The sequence below is a fragment of the Schistocerca piceifrons genome, chromosome 4 (assembly GCF_021461385.2).
Source record: "Schistocerca piceifrons isolate TAMUIC-IGC-003096 chromosome 4, iqSchPice1.1, whole genome shotgun sequence".
Classification (NCBI taxonomy): domain Eukaryota; kingdom Metazoa; phylum Arthropoda; class Insecta; order Orthoptera; family Acrididae; genus Schistocerca; species Schistocerca piceifrons.
Genome location: NC_060141.1, coordinates 688,000,061 through 688,025,059, shown reverse-complemented (window position 1 = coordinate 688,025,059; position 24,999 = coordinate 688,000,061). Strand labels below are relative to the sequence as shown.

The 24,999-nt window shown below is 44.6% G+C and overlaps 1 protein-coding gene across 1 annotated transcript in view; it reads right to left on the bottom strand.

The window, feature by feature from the left end:
• The window catches only part of LOC124795057 (cytotoxic granule associated RNA binding protein TIA1), a 1,004,170-nt gene that overhangs the window by 5,325 nt on the left and 973,846 nt on the right, over positions 1-24,999 (bottom strand). Inside the window, exon 7 of the mRNA XM_047258854.1 lies at positions 9,798-9,945. Coding sequence (XP_047114810.1) covers positions 9,798-9,945 — 148 coding nt within the window. The remainder of the gene's footprint in view (positions 1-9,797; positions 9,946-24,999) is intronic.

The window sequence follows — 24,999 nt, the reverse complement described above, 5'->3', positions numbered from 1 at the left end:
AGTTTGTATAAAAATAACCACGAAATCTACGTGCCCTTTGTTTGTCTGACATTCTGTATAAAATGCTTCGAAGTGGGATCGTGTAGATGTTCTGTCACTGCAGTTGTATGTGTTGTGAACCGAAAATGCAGGGGGAAATATTGGTTAAACATGTTTAGAAAGTTCGGCAGCGATCTCGTTTGAACATTCCACACAGTCTTTTGGATTGTAGTAAGGCAGCTTAGGGAACAACAAACGCTTTCTTTTTTTTCCTATTCAGGCCTCCTAACGTCTGAAATTTGAGTGGATGAAACTAAAATAAGCGCAGTTATTGTTGGATTCACAGTTCGTAAGAGTATGCAACGATCGTTTCCGAGAACGAATCAAGTATGGCGGCGCTCTGAATGTTACGTCTGCGATGCTTCGATGGGAGGTACCCAGGTACCGCTTTTCGAAGCAGTCACGACGCAACACAGGGTGTTTCAGCTTTAATTACAATGTTACAGTGCTCCTCGGAACAAACGTGAAACTTTTTCCTTTTCAATCTGTTGAGAAAAATGGATGGATTTTAGTGCAGCTGCGACAGAGTGGGCTTGAAGTAGTCGCTAGCCACCGTGCGGTTTTTTCATTTTTTTCTTTTTTTTCTAGCTACTATTGACTTTCCGGTATTGAGACCATAATGCCTGACACAGGTGGATGTACAGCTAGCCTTGGGCTTTCTACCATTACAGTTATATTTATTTATTTATTTATATAATATATATATAGAGGTTGCAGGCTGCAGCAGGCCTAGCGGAATGGCGGTGCAGGTGGTTCTGTAGTTACGTATATCTGTTACTCATGCAAGGTTGAGTTATCACTTGGTTTAACGAGCGTGGATTGGCTGCCGAGGCTGACCGCCCGGCTACTGTATCATATGCATATCACTGTGCCTGAAAGAAAGACACAAGAACCCTCTTTAGTGAGGCCAACTTTCCAATCTTCTGGATTGAGTCTACAGTTAAGAATTCTGCAATCAATCTATTTTTCACGGAATGTTCATGCTGTCTCAAATAACAAAGAGTCTAACTTGTTCTTCCGTTAAAAAATGATTTTTATGAACAAATTGTGGTAATTTAACATAATGAAGAAAATGAAGTGTGACTGGAAACAGTTATTACTCGAGTGATTTTCTTGTAATGTGCTTAATGAAAGTCTTTTATCTATATGACAGTGACGTTTTGAAATGACTCAAGAAAATGTTTTGAAAATGTCTCCAGATTCCTGTTCATCATAATATTACAATGTTTATGATCTTCTACAATTACGCAAGTCCCATGCGATTTTATAAACAGCATGCAAGATGTTAAGAAAGAGGTTTCCCAAAGAGGTACAAAACAAGTAAAAAAATAGCAAGGAGCAAAAGTAGGAGGCATGCATGTCAAACACACTCACACACCACATCATCCCAAAAATTATGTTAAAAATTATCAACAAGAGAGCAATGCAAGAGTCAGTTTCACAATGCACCATTTAGACAAGGCGGCACACGCTTAGGCACCGCCCAATAAATAGCTATTGCAAAACAGCAATACCTCCACAAATGAACTGAACAATGCATTTACGATGGCTTTATAAACAGACACATTACAGATATCGAAGTATTGTACAGCTAGAGCGATAAACTTTAATTTTGAGCAGTTACTACACATCTTAACAGAACACAAAAATCCTCTAAAAACGGTGAATGAGCTTTCTGATTCAGTGACATCATAGCTTAGTCTAAAACTTTAGGCCATTAATTATTCTTGCATTTTGCCATTTATCTGGATTAACAAAACAAAATTTTTCATACCTTCTCTAATCTAAATGCTTTATGATAAAAGAAAAAATTTGCGTTATGAGATTGATTACAAGAGGAAACTATAAGAACATATAATGAATTTATTAACTGCTTAGTATGGCTGGGTTCTTCATATTAGAATACCATTTCTTATTGTAACAAAATCCGTGTTTTTTCCTATATTTCTTCCTGGGACACAACGAAGCTTAAAACAGTTTCGGAATATTGATCACACATCTATTTACACTACCCGACAGAAAAGGTGAAGCGCCCAGAAGACACGTCTGATCTCAATGTAAATTTGTACATACACATCGGCGAGTGTATAAATGATTATAGAGTTGGGTGTGAAGAGCGTCAGATGTTGACTGATCACCGTGAAGTGCACGCAATGAGGCAGACTCATACTGAAAAGTGCCTCAGTAAGGGTCGCCATTTGGCCGGCTGGTCAAATTGTGCCATATCCAGATTATTGGGGCATTCTGAGGTGACAGTATCTAGGTGTTGGACTGCATGATAAAGTGGGGGCAGCCATGCCTGTAGTCAAGGTTCCGGTGGACCACAACCACAAGGGAAGATCGCGACTCCACATCCGCGCCAGCCATCCGAGAACAAGTAATGGACTCGTTACTACATTCTGTGTCATCCCACACCATTGATCCGGGACTGGCAGCAGCCAGGCGAGGGAATTACCATGCAGCGCGTGCGCTGTCGTCAACACAACACTCAAACGGCTGCGTTTGGAGTGGGGTCGTAAAACGGGAAACATGGAATGCTGATGAATGGCGTCTTATTGTGATGAATCGCGGTTCGGCACTACTCATGGTACATTCGTCGGCAAGCATGGCGAAAACCTAGGGAGAGGTGACTTCTTCCATTGTTTTGGAGACGACAGCGGTGTTACTCTCGGCGTCATGATGTGTGGATCCATCTGATATGAGTCAGGTCACGCCTAATAGCGATGAAGGGAACTCTGACGGCACAACCTGTCACGCTATAGTATCATGATGCGATTTTTAGAAAGGATAAAAACTCTTACACACATGGATCTTGTTTCCGGAATCTGTCTGCATACTTCTGTGCCCAGCAACATGTCCATTTCTGCCCCAATGGAACATGTGTGGGAGCATATGGGACGTCAGCTCCCTAGCAGTTCCTGAATCCGGATTACGAAGGACCTGTCACAACAGTTGTGCGTCAGCTTGCCTAAGGAGTGGAATCAATGACTTTCTTACACTCTGTCCAACGCAATCAGTTCATGCATCCAGGACTCGCGGGGTAGCCGCGTGGTCCGAGGCGACTTGTTAAGATTCTTGCGGCTCCTTCCGTCGGGGGTTCGAGTCTTCCCTCGGGCATGAGTGTGTGTGTTGTCCTTAGCGTAAGTTACATTAAGTAGTGTGTAAGCCTAGGGACCCATGACCTCAGCAGTTTGGTCCCATAAGACATTACCACAAATTTCCAAATTTCACGCACCAAGGCCAGAGCGGGTACAACGTCACACTCATAAGAGGGCTCATACTGCCTAGATCTCAGTAAATTTGACTCGATTTCGTAGTCACTGAAATAACATTGCATACCCTCTCAAACCTGTGAAGTTCCATTTCGTTTCCTGCTACCCTTCTGGGTGCATCATTTTTTTTTCTTTTTTGTCAGGCAGTGTAGTTATTTTCTCATTTATGAGTAAACAAATGAAAACATATAAATGTAAAAGTCTACTTTAGGCAAAATAGTCATTAAACAAAGCATGCAAGTGTAACTAATAACAACAATGATGACAAAGTTTCACATTTCCTACTGTTGCGGACATTCTTATTGCAAGCACAAAAAATTTCTTCCGTGATTTCTAAGACATGCTTAGCTTTATAGAAAAAGTAACAAACATATACACCACTTATTTTGAAACGAAAAATTTGCTTAGGTTTTATAATATCTCTGATGATTCCGCTACACTTCAATGTAATAAAGTGATAACGACTATGATATTAATAAAACAATAATCACTTGTCAAATACTGCTCTATTTGTCAACAGTGCATGTATGTTTCGGTTTGCCTGTTCGTAACAGAGGGCGCGACAGAGATGTCTGCTAAAGATTTTGTGATCTGGCCATGTGGCAATGTTTGGCGAGAGCAACATTGACATTGTCAGTATAATTCAAAAATGTACCGTAGCTATTTCATAAATCTACTGAAAATTATACAGTGTAAGAGAGGTGACTTTTGAAGGTAACAATAGCAGTACGGTTTTTTTAATCATATTATGTTGTGCATCTGTTACTAGTAAAATTGACGCTGTTGACACTACAAATTCTTTCAGGCTGGATTTAACAGACATGCAGATTTTTCTAGTTAAGAGTCAAAGAGACGTCCATACATGACAAACGACAAATGAATTATATTCGTTTCCGTTGCATACTAATATAATGCAGGGAGATATACATTTATTATATCAGGAAGCTTCGTAATAGAATCCATTGCTTCCTTTCCTTCTATTTTGATGTCATCAAAGACTTCGAAAGTACGGCAGTGCCAAAAAGTTAAACATCTGATACATTGAAACATACTTAGAAGGTACATCAGATTATTTTGAACCATATCTCCTTTTGCTGCTTCAGTTGCAGTGTTTTATGCTTCAGTTGCAGTGAAATGACAAGGTTTCTTCAGAAATGTTTCGTGTCACATTACTCTCAAAAGCGTGACTGTCTTGAAATCATCATAAAACTTCTACGTTTTTAATGATACCCAATCAGCTGAAGAAGTCTTGACTAGCATCCCTAAGGGAATTTAACGGGCGGACGTCCGTGCAAACTTTTTAATCGCCTCGGATGTATGTTTACATTTTAGGACGCTCCGGCTGCTGCAATGAAGCACCACTGCGTGCATACGCTCAACATACACTACGGAGAGATTGTATAACGTGCAAAAGCTGCAACATCTGGAAGTCTTTGGAGAAGTCGCGGTACGCAACCCAGTTGAGAGAAGGTCATTACGAAGCGCCTACCAAACTAATCTGACAACAGTAAGCAAATCTTTCTCAGGGTTTCCTCATGCTTAATGTGTGAAACAAACTGCTCATTCAGCAAGCTCTGAAATACCACGGACAAGTCAACAATATAATTATCGACGGCAACATTTCATTGGACTGTCCTCTATAGAGGCAGTAAATATATAAAAAAGTACGGCGTTGTACGCCTTTTGATCTTAAGCGCTGCTTCGGCCATTATAAAAAATTAGGTTCGGATAGATGGGGTGGTCTGGCTTTGTATGGAAGGAATGTATATAGTGGGGCGGCAGTCACTGCAGGACGAAAATAAAGATAAGAAGGATATTAGCAATTCAGAGTATTACGAGGAAAATTTTGGTGTAAATGCTGTAAGACGTTTGAAAAAAACTGCAGAATTGAAGAGCTAATGTCGTTTGAGATGCAAAGCAGGAAATTACACTCAAAAAGTGATATCAGGTATTTGAAGGTTGCGTGATTCGTGTAGGAAGTAACTCCGATGTAAGTTTTCCCAACCAACGGAAATACGCTTCCAGAGCTTATGTTTCTTTCGGGATTCTAGAATTTCTATTACATCCTCTTTTTCGCTCCTACCCCGCAAGCGCGCGCGAGCTTGTGTATGTGTATGTGTATGTATTGTGTGTGTGTGTGTGTGTGTGTGTGTGTGTGTGTGTGTGTGTGTGTGTGTGTGTGTGTGTGTGCGTGCGTGCGTGTGTGTGTTAGCGCGTCTTTTCGCTTTCTTGTGGAAAACTAGCCCCCCTGAAAGGAAATATTTCTTTTAACCTCTGTGAGCGTTGGCGTCTTTGGCCGGGAGGCCCCTTGCAGGGCAATCTAACCTCTGTGAGTGCACAACACGTGACCATACTCTTTTAATGGAGGAGGACGTATTTACAGCAACTGCTGTGTGTGTAATGGTGATAGTGCTCAAACGCATACAGATTGAAACGGGTGCAGTTGTTTTGTCGATTGTGAGGGCGAATTAACAGGTCACTCTTCGCCTCATCAATTGCCGGATTCAGTGCGATCGAACCACTGCGAAATACAGTTGAAAATAAAATGAGTACCTTACACATGAAAATCAGAAAGAGGAAAGTTTTCATTGAGAAGAATAATGTATCATCCAGTTAACCGAGCACCCTTCAGGATTTATATCCATCGTTTCCTAGGAAGACTCTGGATAATTAATTGGTGGTTCATACTACTTTATGAATCCCATATGAGTTAAATGAATCCATGAAGAGACACACTGCAGCTTCACGAGAAGTGCCCAGTCACTTTTTCATTCGTATCTTGAATTGTGTGCTTGTTAAAACCCATGCCACAACTCAACCTTAGACTGCTTCTGTATGTAGAAAATTAGTGTAACTATAGAAGCAGCCACCGACTTGGTAATGATTCTGCAACGGTTTTGGCAGTCATACCGTTTTCAGATGGTCCTATACTCACAACGAAATAATTGTGGAACAGGTCTCCGAAAGATGGTCTTGGTTCAAACACCCCCGCCCCCCTCCCACCCTCCGAAAAATCACCGCCAGAGACACATACATCCCTATATCTTCTACATGTACCGTGATTATGAGGAAGACTTCCCTTATCCGCCAACATACCGGGACTCGGACATTATTAGAGTACTGTTGGCCCAACATATCATATATGTTTGAAACGTTTCCGCTATGAGAAGTAATACATAGTTCATAAGGCCACCATTCATTGCTCATATGCCTCGGATTACAGCGGCGTTCAGACAGTTTTCGATAAAAGAAGTGGCTTATACCATATCAACTGAAATATCACGAGGCGAGGAGTTTCAGGCGTATGTATGGCAACAAAAATCGAAGGAAGGGTGTCTGGAGTTAAAGCCCCATCGTCGATGAGGTCATTAAGGGAAAATTTCGGAAGGGAGTCTGCAGTGTGCTTTTTAAGGGAACCACCCCATTACTCTCTTTAAGCACTTTAGGAAAACTACGGACATTAATCCAGATACTGGTGGACGATCAGCGATTTGAAACCCACTTTTCTTGTTTGTGCGTCCAGACTTTTAACCACGTGCCACCTAAGTTGGAGTTATACACTATGTCACCAAAAATATCTGGACATTAATTACTACGTAATGTGGAATTGGTCACAGTATGGTGATGATGATGATGATATTTGGTTTGTGGGGAGCTCAACTGCGTGGTAATCAGCGCCCACTTGAATTCCAAATTTCTTTACTGTCCAGTCTCGCCACTTTGCCGAATGATGATGACAACACGAATACACAATCTCCGGGCAGAGAAAATGCCCGACCCAGGCAGGAATCGAACCCATTACACCGTAATCCCGAGGCAGCAATCTGTCACTTCATGTTCAGCAGCTCAGCGTTATCTACGTGTTTCGAAGAAACTCATCTGCATAGTATTAAAGAAAGTAAGGGGCTTCATACACACGGTATGGCGTTATGCAGTTTACAATTTGTTATTTGTACACGACGCCATACCGTCTGTACGGATCCCCTTCTTTTGATATTCTGAGGATGAGTTTACTCGAAACGCGTGAATGACGTTGAATTGCCGAACATCAAGTGACAGTTTTTTTTTTCTCCAGCGACCAGTTATCAGTATATCAATAAAACAGAATGGGTAGCTAAGGAGACGTCAGTTACGTCAAAGGCCGGCCGGATTGGCCGAGCGGTTCTAGTCGCCACAGTCTGGAGCCGCGCGACCGCTACGGTCGCAGGCTCGAATCCTGCCTCGGGCATGGATGTGTGTGATGTCCTTAGGTTAGTTAGGTTTAAGTAGTTCTAAGTTCTAGGGGACTGATGGCCTCAGAAGTTAAGTCTCATGGTGCTCAGAGCCATTTGAGCCATTTGAGTTACGTCAAACGTCAGATACCCATTGGATGTCACTAGGAACATTTCATCTCATCTAAAGCTCCTCAAGCCCACTGTTGATGATACGTCTGTACGGTATAAAAGTGAAGAAACAACTACAGCTACACCAAGATCCAGATGGAGAGGATCATAAAGCATTGAGGAGGGTGGTTATAAAATATCGTATGAAATCAGCGGAAGGACTCAGTCGTGAGTTCCAAAGCGCTACAGTACGATGACTGTGCGTAGGGAGCTAAAATGATGGGATACAGTGGTTGAGCAGTTTCTCAGAGGCCACGCATTTCTTTAGCCAGTGCTTAGTGACATTTGAGGCCATACAAAGCGAGACACCACTGGACTGGAAACGAGTGATCTGAAGTGATGGATCACACTATAAACTGTGGCAATGCGATAGAAGAGTTTGGGTTTGGCCAATGCCTGGGGAACGTTACCAGTTATCATGTGGTTTACCGAGGAGTGTGGGGCTTTTTTCCATGGTTTCCATGGTTGGGATTATGAAAGTGCTTAATGCAGAAGGATATGGACACATTTTACAGTATTGTTTAGTGCTCACAGTAGGGGAAGTGTTAGGATAGCATGATTGTCCCAGTATGAGAACGCACATCGCCGTAAGGTAGCATCTGTGAGACAATGGCCTGTAGACCGTAATATTCCTGAACTGGAGTGGCCTGCCCAGAGTCTCAGTGTGAACCTAGTGGAATATCTTTGGTACGTCCATCTCCACAGTTGAGCGATCAGTGCAGCAGAATGCGAGGGGGGCGGGGGGACTGCCAGCTGGGTTGGAGATTTTCTCCACCTGGGGACTGGCTGTGTGTTGTCTCCATCATCATCATCATCATCATCATCATCATCATCAGGGACATTTCATCTCATCTAAAGTTCCTCAAGCCCACTGTTGATGATACGTCTGTACGGTGTAAAAGTGAAGAAACAACTACAGCTACACCAAGATCAAGACGGAGAGGATCATAAGGCATTGAGGAGGGTGGTTATAAAATATCGTATGAAATCAGCGGAAGGACTCAGTCGTGAGTTCCAAAGCGCTACAGTACGATGACTGTGCGTAGGGAGCTAAAATGATGGGATGCAGTGGTTGAGCAGTTTCTCAGAGGCCACGCATTTCTTTAGTCAGTGCTTAGTGACGTCTGAGGTCATACAAAGAGGGACGCCACTGGATTGGAAACGAGTGATCTGAAGTGATGGATCACACTATAAACTGTGGCAATGCGATAGAAGAGTTTGGGTTTGGCCAATGCCTGGGGAACGTTACCAGCCATCATGTGGTTTACCGAGGAGTATGGAGCTTTTTTCCATGGTTTCCATGGTTGGGATTATGAAAGTGCTTAATGCAGAAGGATATGGACACATTTTACAGTACTGTTTAGTGCTCACAGTAGGGGAAGTGTTAGGATAGTATGATTGTCCCAGTATGAGAACGCACATCGTCATAAGATAGCATCTGTGAGACAATGGCCTGTAGACCGTAATATTCCTGAACTGGAGTGGCCTGCCCAGAGTCTCAGTGTGAACCTAGTGGAACATCTTTGGTACGTCCATCTCCACAGTTGAGCAATAAGTGCAGCAGAATGCGGGGCAGGGGGGACTGCCAGCTGGGTTGGAGATTTTCTCCACCTGGGGACTGGCTGCGTGTTGTCTTATTCATCATTTCATTCTCATCGACAAGCAACTCGCCGAAGTGGCCTCAACTAAAAAGACTTTCACCAGGCGACCGGTCTACCCCACGGCAGGCTCTAGCCACATGCACATTTCATTTCATCTTTGGGACAGGATAGGATGTAGACTTTGCTCGAGAACCTAGCGTCCACCTTGATCACGTGCTCTGGGCCCTACTCTTCAGGACGAACTGGAAGGTCCCCAGCAGAGTTCAAGTCTTCATAAAGGCGAAGGATGATCCGTGTCCACAAATAAGTGTCCAGATACTTTTGATCAGGTACCATGTATGTCAGACCACTGGAGAAAGGACCCTGTTCGTCCCTGCAGGTGCTTCCGCGGTGTCGTATAGGGAGTCGGGTGGGGAGAGGAGTGGGGAAGCCGTCGCGAACGCTGAAGGGCCGGGTGGCGGCAGGCAGCCGGGGTCATGCAGGCGAGCTGGGCCTGGTCGTACCTGGAACTGCTGCATGGGGTAGGCCATCATGCCGGCCGGCTGCTGCATGGCCGCGCCCTGAGCCGCCGCCGCCATCTGCTGCGCCGCCGCCGGGATCTGCGGCTGGCCCGGCATGCCCTGCCAGGCGGCTGGCAGCTGCATGCCCATCCTGTAACACGCACCACACTGCTCGAACACTCTGCTCTCCGCTGGGCGATGCACGTCCACCGTCAGGGTGATACCCGCGTCCAGAGCACAACTGTAGGCACCTAGTGACCGAGTCCGGAGTCTGGCACAACGGCAGACTCCTTGCAACCAATTCTGAACCTGCTGGCTGGGGAAGGTGCTGTGGAATGCACAAATACACTACTGGCCATTAAAATTGCTACACCAAGAAGAAATGCAGATGATAAACGGGTATTCATTGGACAAATATATTATACTAGAACTGACATGTGATTACATTTCCACGCAATTTGGGTGCATAGATCCTGAGAAATCAGTATCCAGATCAACCACATCTGGCAGTAATAACGGCCTTGATACACCTGGGCATTGAGTCAAACAGAGCTTGGATGGCGTGTACAGGTACAGCTGCCCAAGCAGCTTCAACACGATACCACAGTTCATCAAGAGTAGTGACTGGCGTATTGTGACGAGCCAGTTGCTCGGCCACCATTGACCAGACGTTTTCAATTGGTGAGAGATCTGGAGAATGTGCTGGCCAGAACAGCAGTCAAACATTTTCTGTATCCAGAAAGGCCCGTACAGTACCTGCAACATGCCGTCGTGCATTATCCTGCTGAAATGTAGGGTTTCACAGGATCGAATGAAGGGTAGAGTCGCGGGTCGTAACACAACTGAAATATAACGTCCTCTGTTCCAAGTGCCACCAACGCAAACAAGTGGTGACCGAGATGTGTAACCAATGTCAACCCCATACCATCACGCCAGGTGATACGCCAGTATGGCGATGACGAATACACGCTTTCAATGTGCGTTCACCGCGAAGTCGCCAAACACGGATGTGACCATCATGATGCTCTAAACAGAAACTGCATTCATCCAAAACGTTTTGCCATTCGTGCACCAGGTTCGTCGTTGAGTACACCATCTCAGGCGCTCCTGTCTGTGATGCAGCGTCAAGGGTAACCGGAGTCATGGTCTCCGAGTTGATAGTCCATGCTGCTGGAAGTGTTGTCGAACTGTTCGTGCAGATGTTTGTTGTCTTGCAAACGTCCCCATCTGTTGACTCAGGGATCGAGACGTGGCTGCACGATCTGTTACAACCATGCTGATAAGATGCCTGTCATCTCGACTGCTACTGATGCGAGGCCGTTGGGATCCAGCACGGTGTGCCGTATTACCCTCCTGAGCTCACCGATTCCATATTCTGCTAACAAGCATTTGATCCTGACCAACGCGAGCAGCAATGTCGCGATACGATACACGGCAGTCGCGATAGGCTACAATCCGACCTTTACCAAAGTCGGAAACGTGATGCTACGCATTTCTTCTCCTTACACGAGGCATCACAACAACGTTTCACCAGGCAACGCCGGTCAACTGCTGTTTGTGTATGAGAAATCGGTTGGAAACCTTCCTCATGTCAGCTCGTTGTAGGTGTCGGTACCGGCGCCAACCTCGTGTGAATGCTCTGAAAAGCTAATCATTTGCATATCACAGCATCTTCTTCCTCTCGGTTAAATTTCGCGTCTGTAGCTCATCATCTTCGTGGTGTAGCAATTTTCATGGCCAGTAGTGTATAAATGGTTTTTTGAAAAATATGTAAAAATCTGCCAGTTAGTTGCATAAATTTTCTGTATACCTTGACCTGCTTTCGTCACCTCTAAGCGTGACTTCATCAGAAGGTAAGGTAATTATCTAAAATGAGTATTTTTTTTTTGCTTTATTGAATTTCGATTCCCCCCGAAGGTGGCGGGCTGGCAGCAGCTTAGTATGCCGCTCTTCATCCTGCAGACTTTGTTTTAAAAAGGTGAAGATAATATATAATAAAAACAGGCGATAAAATTGGAGACTTAAACGGTAACATTGCGAAAAAACCGTGGAACTTAAAACATAGAACAAATGGATGATGAGGCTAATAAAATACATACGAAACAGACAGTTAAAATACACTCCTGGAAATGGAAAAAAGAACACATTGACACCGGTGTGTCAGACCCACCATACTTGCTCCGGACACTGCGAGAGGGCTGTACAAGCAATGATCACACGCACGGCACAGCGGACACACCAGGAACCGCGGTGTTGGCCGTCGAATGGCGCTAGCTGCGCAGCATTTGTGCACCGCCGCCGTCAGTGTCAGCCAGTTTGCCGTGGCATACGGAGCTCCATCGCAGTCTTTAACACTGGTAGCATGCCGCGACAGCGTGGACGTGAACCGTATGTGCAGTTGACGGACTTTGAGCGAGGGCGTATAGTGGGCATGCGGGAGGCCGGGTGGACGTACCGCCGAATTGCTCAACACGTGGGGCGTGAGGTCTCCACAGTACATCGATGTTGTCGCCAGTGGTCGGCGGAAGGTGCACGTGCCCGTCGACCTGGGACCGGACCGCAACGACGCACAGATGCACGCCAAGACCGTAGGATCCTATGCAGTGCCGTAGGGGACCGCACCGCCACTTCCCAGCAAATTAGGGACACTGTTGCTCCTGGGGTATCGGCGAGGACCATTCGCAACCGTCTCCATGAAGCTGGGCTACGGTCCCGCACACCGTTAGGCCGTCTTCCGCTCACGCCCCAACATCGTGCAGCCCGCCTCCAGTGGTGTCGCGACAGGTGTGAATGGAGGGACGAATGGAGACGTGTCGTCTTCAGCGATGAGACTCGCTTCTGCCTTGTTGCCAATGATGGTCGTATGCGTGTTTGGCGCCGTGCAGGTGAGCGCCACAATCGGGACTGCATACGACCGAGGCACACAGGGCCAACACCCGGCATCATGGTGTGGGGAGCGATCTCCTACACTGGCCGTACACCACTGGTGATCGTCGAGGGGACACTGAATAGTGCACGGTACATCCAAACCGTCATCGAACCCATCGTTCTACCATTCCTAGATCGGCAAGGGAACTTGCTGTTCCAACAGGACAATGCACGTCCGCATGTATCCCGTGCCACCCAACGTGCTCTAGAAGGTGTAAGTCAACTACCCTGGCCAGCAAGATCTCCGGATCTGTCCCCCATTGAGCATGTTTGGGACTGGATGAAGCGTCGTCTCACGCGGTCTGCACGTCCAGCACGAACGCTGGTCCAACTGAGGCGCCAGGTGGAAATGGCATGGCAAGCCGTTCCACAGGACTACATCCAGCATCTCTACGATCGTCTCCATGGGAGAATAGCAGCCTGCATTGCTGCGAAAGGTGGATATACACTGTACTAGTGCCTACATTGTGCATGCTCTGTTGCCTGTGTCTATGTGCCTGTGGTTCTGTCAGTGTGATCATGTGATGTATCTGACCCCAGGAATGCGTCAATAAAGTTTCCCCTTCCTGGGACAACGAATTCACGGTGTTCTTATTTCAATTTCCAGGAGTGTATTAGACAGACAATTAAAAAACACGGCGACAGTCTGGTTTCTGTTCGCAAAAGACATAAAATTCACACCCAGCGACAGCACAGTTTCTGTTCACAACACTTGGAAAGACGAAACAACACTGAAAATTCCCTGGAACACTGCACTAAAATGTTGGCAAATATGACATACCACAGCCGAGAGCAGGTGCTGGGAAACCTGGACAGATGATGGGGGAAAAAAAAGGGGGGAAGGAGAGGAAAAGCGAAGGGGGAGAGTGGGGAAAGGAGCCAATGGAGGATGAGGACCCATTAGAGGGGTGGGGGGTGATGGGCAGACGTGACGGAGTGGGGAAGGCAGAGGAGGGGAATACAAAAGGACTGGGGGGGAAGGGAGGTAGGGAGAGGTTAGGAAGGGAGAAAACATAGGATGGAAGGGGGGAAGAGGGAGCCCAGGGAAAGGACGGAGGAAAGGAGGGGGCGGGGTGAGGATCATAGTTGATAGGAGGGATAAATGGAGGGAGAGAGGGCATCATGAGTGGTTTTTTTTTCCTTTATTGAGTTTCTATTCCCCCTAAAGGGGGTGGGCTGGCAGCAGCTTATTACGCCGCTCTTCAGCCTACGGAATTTGGTTTAAAAAGATGAAGATAAGAAAAAATAATAACAGTTGGCGATAAAATCGGTAACTTAAAGGTAAAATGGCAGAAAATTCCGGAGCTTAAAACATAAAACACAGGGTCGATGATGCTAATAAAATACACGGAAAGCAGAAAAATAATAGACAGACAATCATTAGTGCGTCAGATTAAATATCTTATCTAATAATAGTTTACATTAATGTAAACGAGTGTAAAACAAATAGTACTTCCATGAAGAACATATCGTCAAAGATGTAGAGTGATTTAAGAGCTGAGTTGCTCAAGTCATACATTAAAATATAAGACATAATGTTCTTCAAAAAGTCAAACATTAAAACATATGTAACACTGGTGTAGTGTGAGGAGACTGACTGTGTGGCAACTAGTCATGCTGTCAAGTAAACGTAATGTAGGGCGCGCCACAAGCGGGCCACGAGTAACGTGAGCAAAACAATTTTGTATATTACACATTTTCTGAAGTAAATCATACGTATAGCCACTATAGCTTTTAACAAAAACTTATTTTACAAATTATTGAGTAACATTTATAAATGACCTTCAAACGGGATAAAGTAGTACAAAGTTCGCTATGTTTTACGTAGCACAGGTAGAACCAGAGTTAAACATGACTGGAATTACATATGTAATGATGAACATGTTCATTATATGACACAAAATTTGAAAAGAAAGCTTGCATAACTAGGACTCAGGGGTCATCTGGTGTGTTAGAAATGAGCGTAACTTAACAGAGGTAAAATAATGTTTCTGAAAAGGAGGCGAAAACCTGGATTATAAGTATCATAAAACTGAGAGCACTGGTTTAAAAGCATTAAAGAGATTTCTGTTTTTCAACTGTACTTGTTCATTCAACATGTCATCTTTACTTGGTGTGTGCCTGAAAATTTCAAGTTCTTCCACAACTTCAAGTTTTCTCCCTTTCTTTTCTCTATGCAGAACTATCATTTCGTTTAATTCATTGGGGTTATGCCCTGTTATGAAAATATGTTCTGCAAATGTTGAATTGTGCACAATAGTGCCTTTTTTGCCTAAAACATGTTCTTTGTATCTTAGGTTGAAAGCTCTGCCTGTCTGCCCAATATGCTGGACATGTACTACAGGAAATTTTATATACCCCTGAGCCACGTAAATATAAATATAAATGTGAGATACGTTTGAAAAGTCCTGTGAATGAGAAAAATTTGGATTTAGTAGGAACCAGGAAAGAGTCACCTCACTTTCGGCTTACCATTACTGTCTGTGGATGGATTTTCCTAGCTTAAGCATCTTTTGTTTCTGATAGCTTTGCGAGGCCCACAGGCACCACTGAAATTTTACCATGGGTGTGGGTGAGACTCTAAAATTGCCATTTTTTATTTCATTCATTGATACTACACTACTGGCCATTAAAACTGCTACACCACGAAGATGACGTGCTACAGACGCGGAATTTAACCGACAGGAAGAAGATGCTTTGATATGCAAATGATTAGCTTTTCAGAGCATTCACACGAGGTTGGCGCCGGTGCCGACACCTACAACGTGCTGACATGAGGAAAATTTCCAACCGATTTCTCATTACACAAACAGGAGTTGACCGGCGTTGCCAGGTGAAACGTTGTTGTGATGCCTCGTGTAAGGAGGAGAAATACGTACCATCACGTTACCGACTTTGATAAAGGTCGCATTGTAGCCTATCGCGATTGCGGTTTATCGTATCGCGACATTCCTGCTCGCGTTCGTCGAGATCCAATGAATGTTAGCAGAGTATGGAATCTGTGGGTTCAGGAGGGTAAATGCTGGATCCAAACGGCCTCGTATCAGTAGCAGTCGAGATGACAGGCATCTTATCAGCATGGTTGTAACAGATCGTGCAGCCACGTCTCGATCCCTGAGTCAACAGATGGGGACGTTTGCAAGACAACAAACATCTGCACGAACAGTTCGACAACGCTTCCAGCAGCGTGGACTATCAGCTCGGAGACCATGACTCCGGTTACCCTTGACGCTGCATCACAGACAGGAGCGCCTGCGATGATGTACTCAACGACGAACCTGTGTGCACGAATGGGAAACGTGATTTTTTAAGATGAATCCAGGTTCAGTTTACAGCATCATGATGGTCACATCCGTGTTTGACGACATCGCGGTGAACGCACATTGGAAGCGTGTATTCGTCATCGTCATACTGGTGTATCACCCGGCGTGATGGGATGGGGTGCCGTTGCCTACACGTCTCGGTCACCTCTTATTCGCACTGGCGCCACTTTGAACAGTGGACGTTACATTTCAGATGTGTTACGACCCGAGGCTCTACCCTTCATTTGATCCCTGCGAAACCCTACATTTCAGCAGGATAATGTACGATCGCAGGCTGCAGGTCCATTACAGGCCTTTCTGGATACAGAAAATATTCGACTGCTGCCCTGGCCAGCACATTCTCCAGATCTCTCACCAGCTGAAAACGTCTGGTCAATGGTGGCCGAGCAACTGGCTCGTCACAAAACGCCAGTCACTACTCTTGATGAATTGTGGTATCGTGTTGAAGCTGCATGGGCAGCTGTACCTGCACACGCCACCCAAGCTCTATTTGACTCAATCCCCAGGTGTATCAAGGCCGTTATTACGGCCAGAGATGGTTGTTCTGGGTACTGATTACTCACCCATTTTGCGTGAAAATGTAATCACATGTCAGTTCTAGTATAATATATTTGTCCAATAATACCCGTTTATCATCTACATTTCTTCTTGGTGTAGCAATTTTAATGGCCAGTAGCGTATTTTTCCAGCAACTGTAGTAAATAAACTCTAAGAGAAAAAAACGAAGCACTGCAAAGAAATTACCCAAATGGAACAGAAATCGGTAGATATGATGTAGATCTACAGACAAACAAATGATTACAATGTCAGAAAAATTGGATGATTATTCAAGAGAAAGAGTTTCACAAATTGAGCAAGCCAATAACGCGTTGGTCCACCTCTGGCCATTATGCAAGCAGTTATTCAGCTTGGCATTGATTTATAGAGTCGCTGGATGTCCTCCTGAGAGGTTTCATGCCAAATACTGTCCAACTGGTGCATTACACGTCAAAATCCCAACCTGATTGGAGGGTCCTGCTCACAGTACTCCAGACGTTCTCAATTCAGGAGAGATCCGGTGACCTTGCTGGCCTAAGTTATCCTTGGCAAACACGTAGACAAGCAGCGGAAACTATCGCCCTGTGCGGACAGACATTATCTTGCTGAAATTTAGGTGCAGGATGGCTCGCCACGTAGGGCAACAAAACAGGGCGTCGAATATCGACGACGTATTGTTGTGCTCTAAGGGTGCCGCACATGACAACCAAAAGGGTCCTGCTACAAAAAGAAATGGCACCCCTTATCGTCACTACATCTACATTTATACTCCGCAAGCCACCCAACGGTGTGTGACAGAGGGCACTTTACGTGCCACTGTCATTACCTTCCTTTCCTGTTCCAGTCGCGTATGGTTCGTGGGAAGAACGACTGCCAGAAAGCCTCCGTGCGCTCTCGAATCTCTCTGATTTTACATTCGTGATGTCCTCGGAAGGTATAAGTAGGGGGAAGCAATATATTCGATACCTCATCCAGAAACTCACCCTCTCGAAACCTGGGCAGCAAGCTACACCGCGATGCAGAGCGCCTCTCTTGCAGAGTCTGCCACTTGAGTTTGCTAAACATCTTCGTAACGCTATCACGCTACCAAATAAGCCTGTGACGAAAAGCGCCGCTCTTCTTTCGATCTTCTCTATCTCCTCCGTCAACCCGACCTGGTCGTCAGGCCGTATGGCGGGCAACATTCAGATTAGTGTCCCACCAACGCTTGGGGCGCCTCCAGACATGGCTTTGTTGGTCGTTGGGGCTCATTTGGACGCAGGAAGCATTACTGAAGACAATTCTACTCCAGTCAGTGATATTCCAAGGTGAAGACAGAACTGGACAGAATTTCACATGATACGACTCAGCAAGATATCAAACAACTCTATCAATCGATGCCAAGCCGAATAACTGCTTACGCAAGGCCCGACGCATTATTGACTTGCTCAGCTTCTGAAGCTCTTTCCCTTGAATGAATCACTCAATTCTTCTGGAATTTTAATCATTTGCTTCTACATGTACCGGTTCCAGTCCAATTCAGATAATTCCTTCGAGGAGTGGCGATTTTTTTGTGTATTAGAGTGTATTTCAGAATAAAATTCAGTCATCACTTGCACAGATATTTGTGTTTCGTTTTACCGGTTGAAAGACGTGCACTTCCTTCACCATTCAGTGCTCGTATTTCATATTTCTAATCCCAGCATTCTGGTATTCCGTAAAATAATAATTCAGGTAATATTAATAATTTGTATGGGTTGCCTGATTTATTTGACGATTTTTACAGCTTGTCTCTCACTGATCTGTGAGAGGAACTTGGCGCTAGAAGTTTCCTTTATTTAAGGGCGAGGGTAGCAGTCTTCCTAGCAGCCATGATGGCTTCCCGTTTCCCATCCCTTTTCCGGTCAGTTGCGGCCAAAGTTTCTTCTGTTCTCAGTTCCCCAACCTGCCTTACCAACCTTGTAACTGCTATTTCTGCTCGATTTTAACGTCGCGAGGTCGCCTCCCTGTGAAATTCCGGTCCTCTGATTGGCCAGTTCAGGTGCGCGCCCATTTTTCGCCGGTAGGAGCCAACCGCCTTCTTCGGGTGGATGGTGGACAAAGGGGTAGTAGTTCAGTTCTAGTGTGACCGTGCCAGAGACCGGAGATGCTGCTTCCAGGAGATGAAGTTCGGTAAGCATGAGCGCCGACGTGCATTGTAGATTCGCGCCCTGCGGCCCAGAGGGAACCTTATAGGTCATTGTGAATAGTTTCACGTCTTGCGGGTTTTATTCCTTTAGTACTGGAGGCTACCTAGCGATTCACGCACAGTACCATCTTTCTTAGTTTTTGGCTGATTTATGGTGGTGGTCGTTGCATGCCTGCAACCCCTTCCTTTACTAAATGGGACCCCATTTGATAATACGGTGATCGTTACTACAATTCCTTTTCTCCTGCTATCGTGGCTTGTTATGAACGTACGCTGGGGCAGGCTGCTGAACTCGAATCTTTCTTCCCCCATCCCCATTTGGTTGTATTATTGTTCTCAACTGTTTAATAAATGAGTCTGTGAATCTTACATGCTCCCTTCCATTACGTAAAATCACCCCTAGTGTCACAGAATAATGGAGAACTATAACGGTTGCTATAAGGTCGTGCAGGTCTCGCGCCATTAACGATAGGATAAAGGTACAATATCGCGCGCCTGGCACGACCATTGCACGCATACCGATAATACTAATAATACTTTTCAACTATTCCCTACTGATACTCTGGGAAGTGTTCACGGCTCAGTGTGAGTACGTGAGCACGAAATCCACTTGATGTGGTGGAAGTAGTGCCCTCTGTTTTATCAAAAGTCACAACCCCTACAGCAAGGAATAGTAACCTGAAAATAACGAGCCACCGCTTTTACGGTTTCAACAAACCAAATTATCATCTTCAGAAGCCTACATAATTAGGGTTTTTATAAATCCGTAGACCTTGATCGTACTTTTACGTGAACTATAAGAAGTGTATTACAGAAACTTACTTAGTGTTGGTTTAACAGATGTCAATATCTTCTTCACAGAAACATTATGCCATAACATTTCCAAAACTGTATATAATCTACATGATTATTGTAAACACAAATTGACAGAAATCACATATAAGTACATGTCAAGCAGTTGAGTCAGTAGCAAGAAATATATATAAAAGCATATATAACTACGGTACATAAGAAGATACATATAATACATTTGTAAATACACTCCTGGAAATGGAAAAAAGAACACATTGACACCGGTGTGTCAGACCCACCATACTTGCTCCGGACACTGCGAGAGGGCTGCACAAGCAATGATCACACGCACGGCACAGCGGACACACCAGGAACCGCGGTGTTGACCGTCGAATGGCGCTAGCTGCGCAGCATTTGTGCACCGCCGCCGTCAGTTTGCCGTGGCATACGGAGCTCCATCGCAGTCTTTAACACTGGTAGCATGCCGCGACAGCGTGGACGTGAACCGTATGTGCAGTTGACGGACTTTGAGCGAGGGCGTATAGTGGGCATGCGGGAGGCCGGGTGGACATACCGCCGAATTGCTCAACATTTGGGGCGTGAGGTCTCCACAGTACATCGATGTTGTCACCAGTGGTCGGCGGAAGGTGCACGTGCCCGTCGACCTGGGACCGGACCGCAGCGACGCACAGATGCACGCCAAGACCGTAGGATCCTACGCAGTGCCGTAGGGGACCGTACCGCCACTTCCCAGCAAATTAGGGACACTGTTGCTCCTGGGGTATCGGCGAGGACCATTCGCAACCGTCTCCATGAAGCTGGGCTACGGTCCCGCACACCGTTAGGCCGTCTTCCGCTCACGCCCCAACATCGTGCAGCCCGCCTCCAGTGGTGTCGCGACAGGCGTGAATGGAGGGACGAATGGAGACGTGTCGTCTTCAGCGATGAGAGTCGCTTCTGCCTTGGTGCCAATGATGGTCGTATGCGTGTTTGGCGCCGTGCAGGTGAGCGCCACAATCAGGACTGCATACGACCGAGGCACACAGGGCCAACACCCGGCATCATGGTGTGGGGAGCGATCTCCTACACTGGCCGTACACCACTGGTGATCGTCGAGGTGACACTGAATAGTGCACGGTACATCCAAACCGTCATCGAACCCATCGTTCTACCATTCCTATACCGGCAAGGGAACTTGCTGTTCCAACAGGACAATGCACGTCCGCATGTATCCCGTGCCACCCAACGTGCTCTAGAAGGTGTAAGTCAACTACCCTGGCCAGCAAGATCTCCGGATCTGTCCCCCATTGAGCATGTTTGGGACTGGATGAAGCGTCGTCTCACGCGGTCTGCACGTCCAGCACGAACGCTGGTCCAACTGAGGCGCCAGGTGGAAATGGCATGGCAAGCCGTTCCACAGGACTACATCCAGCATCTCTACGATCGTCTCCATGGGAGAATAGCAGCCTGCATTGCTGCGAAAGGTGGATATACACTGTACTAGTGCCGACATTGTGCATGCTCTGTTGCCTGTGTCTATGTGCCTGTGGTTCTGTCAGTGTGATCAGGTGATGTATCTGACCCCAGGAATGTGTCAATAAAGTTTCCCCTTCCTGGGACAATGAATTCACGGTGTTCTTATTTCAATTTCCAGGAGTGTATATGGCACATAGTTCTAATATCTAAAAAGAATGGTCTAATTTTCACATTTGATAAGAGATGCTATACAGTCAGAATAGTGACTTTTTTGCAAGACAATCTTATCATTCAAGAAATCCGTTGAATTAAAGTGTGAATGTTTATTTATTTCAAATTCTTGTAATAGATTCATTTGTAACCCTTGTTAACCGTATACAAGGTTTCCATCTTTAGCAAGGATGGAGTAGGAAGTGTGTGTTTTTCGATTTTGAGTTGTTCTGCAGAGATTGATTTATACGATTTCTAAGTGTCTTTATTGAACAAGTGCTCACGAAAGCGGGTCTTAAACGTCCTCCCTGTTTCTCATATGCTGGGTGGGTCAGGATGAAATATATATGCTTTGGGGAATGATATTGTTGGTGATTCTGAACAGAAACCACACTCCTATTTTTGCGAATGAGATGTGCAACTTCTCTGGCCTGCCAGGGGGTCATTGGCGGTGAAGGCGATTTAAGCGGCTCAGCCTTTTTGCGAAAGGTGGTCTGGGGCTCTAGGGAGTACGACCAGTTTTCCTCGTGCTTGCTGGCTGGTCACCACACCAGAAGACCGTTCGGGCGGTGACTGCGTGTGAGGCCGGATGCTGGCCTTGGATCCACGTTTTTATTTATATTCTAGCTGCGCTGGTTATCTCGAATTGTTTCTCAGAAAGGAAGGCTGCCTGGCCTTATCGATGTTGGTCTGCGTCTGTTACTAATGTGGAATCAGTAACACCGAGAAAAACTGCATGGAGAGCAATTTGTGAACTTTACACTCCCTGTGTTGTCGAAGGTGGTTGGTGAGGCTGGTTTATAATGATATGTCATGCCAGACACATACAGACGCTGTCACCGGAATAATACTTGTGGGTGACCGAGCTTGTATACCGAGTTGATAAGTTTACTAATGAAGAAACATGTAACGGGACTTCCTCGTCTAGCAATACTTTTCCTCGACAGTAGTTGTCGATACCAGTATTATTTTTCTTATTTTGTACTGGTTAATATCATCTCAGTTGCTTTTCTGAAAACTTTCATATAATTTTATGCACAGTATGCTATATTTCAAGCCAAAATTTATGAAAAGAAATTACTTTATGAAATATTTTAATTTCGATTCTATAATCGATAAGTACTAGTTCTGAATGTACAGTTAAAAATTTTTTTTAGAAACATTTGAAATCACGAATTATTTGCACACTTAAAATTTCTATAATTAATTACGCAATCATATAGTGGTTAATATGTTTCTGGACTCATCTATGAAATAATAATCGAAATTAATAATGTAACGAAAACTAATAGGAATTCATTTGTTAAGAGAAATTGTAAACCCTTTGGAATATCGTGTTTTCCGCAGATTGGGAGAGTCGTAAGCTTGACTCGGATGTGATCGGACGTATTTTTGTGCGGACAATGTAATTTCGGCTTTGTTAATGTGAAAAGTCAAAGACTGTATGATGTACTGAAATGTGGGAGAGTCAGTGGAAAAGAGAAGAACAACAATATTCCAATATATTTAGTTCAAACCAACCGTGAGGACCTGATGTTAGGTTTTCAGATTCAAGAATCAAACCCCAAGACAAGATGAACTGGAGCCGTCTCAACATGACAAGCCAAGTAAACTTGAAAGTTTATTGTAATCTTCGCTCCTCTCAAATGTTCATAAAAGGCTTTGCTTATTAATTAGTTGGACTAGGCATTGTTTAATGTGGACAATAGATGGAAGAAGGAAGGAGGGCGCAGATTACAAACTGCAGTTGGTCTATTCTCCTAGTACCATCATTCTCAGTACCGAGTTAATATTACTTTTCAATGTTGTAAGAGGTCCGTGATTAAAGAATTTGTTGCTAGCGCACTCGAGCAGATCTAATTTCGATGGATTGCTCGCGCTGCCTGCGATATGTAAGCTATAAGAGAATCTCAGACCAAAGAGCAGTGTTGTATGCAGTAGGAACTGTGTAGCAGTAGGAGTAGGTAGTTCCTAGCGAGCAGTCTGGTGTATCGTGTTGGCTGGGCCGGTCGTGGTGGAGCGATGGCGGAGCCAGAGTGTTATAGTATAAGGTAAAAGCAGCCTCGCGCATATGTAGTATTGTTATATCAAGTCCCATGTAAATGTTTAAAAAAATCTGTTAATAATAATCTTTCTCATAAAAAGTAACTTTTGACAATCATTCATTTCAATTTAAAGAATTTACTAATTTCTCCAATCCTTGGTCATCCCGATTATTGAAAGGAAAAATCAGTTGTTTCTTTTTATACATGACAAATCTATCGGGCAGCATTGCACAGAGCTGCGCCAGAAAAATTTCTTATTGGAGCAGATATATACGCTTTATCCGGCGACCTAATTGAGGTAAGATTTTTCAATTTATTCAGAATGAATTTTCAGGGCCATGACGCAGCACTGCTGACGTCCGAAATTTACCAGTTTAAATTCACAGTCATTATTGAAAGGTTATAATTGAGCGACAATTTTATTGAGAAGTTAGTCACATTGTATTATTGGGAGGTTACGAAATTTTACTGTTGGGAGGTTTTGGAGTGTATCTGTTGGAAGGTTACGCTGAATGTGAATTATATACTTATATTTTTTTTACTGTTGGGAGAATATTATTCATATTATTTTACTGTGGGGAAGTTACAGTGTTGTCTGGGTAGTTGATTGATCTAACAGTTTTATGTAACCAACTAGGTGCATGCACTTGCCCGGATTGTTTTTTTTTTTTTTTTTTAATCTTACAGTGTTTAAGATTGTAGACTTTAAGGTTGTGTCAAACTGTGTGTTTTATTTGTTATTTGTTGTAGTACCCATCACTGTTGTCTGGCTTTATGATTACTGATGTTTTGAGGGTCTTGGTGGCCGGTCATCACAAACTCAGTCGATTTGATGTTAGCAGAGTATATAAGCTCGTGAAACGCTATTGGCTGGGACCGTATACTAGACTGAAGTTTTGGATTGTCTGTAACAAGGGAAAAGGAATATATGGTGACAGTATTCCTAACGTTCTTGGAGTTGAAAAAAAATCCTGTTCATCCTTGCTTAGTTAACATATTTTACTTGCACCTTGTTGCAACATGGTACTTCTCCGGGCTGTCTGGTATCTCTGGTACGTTTCCTTTCAAAGATTCGTGGGTGACTAAGTTTTCTGTATTTATTTGTTATATTTATAACACAATTCTTTAACGCAGTAAGCCACCTTCTGTGAAATCTTGATTTTTGTATATTTAACTGCAGTTGTGTTTTAAAGTATTGTTTTTCTCTTTAAGTATCATTCCTTGTATAATCGTTACTGAAACTGCAGTGCCTTCTTGTTCATTTGATAGCGTTCCGCGTAACTGGTCACAATTTTTTTTTAATTTTTAAATGATTGATGTGTTTGATAAACAATTTTGCAATTGTGTATCAATAAAGTTTTGTGCAGCATTCCTAGCAAATAAATTTATTATATGAATGTGTGGTGTCTGTTCTTTCGGACATTTCAAAAATAACAGACACCGTGCATTCGTACAACCGATTCGCCTCCATGGCAATGAAACGAAAACCTTCAGTGCAGGTGAACACTGACATTCCACCTCCAGAAGGAATTTAAAATTAGCGAGCATCGAGGACATGGATAGGAACTGTCGATAAGCAGTGTTAGGTGAGAATGTGAGTCAGCTTGGGAGCGTGCCGAGGTAGTCCACGCTTTTGCGGTAAGCACTGTGTCTGGGTGGTCCAGTGGTTAACGCAGCTGCCTGGTAAGCAGGAAATCCCGGGTTCGAGTCCGGCACACGTTTTCACT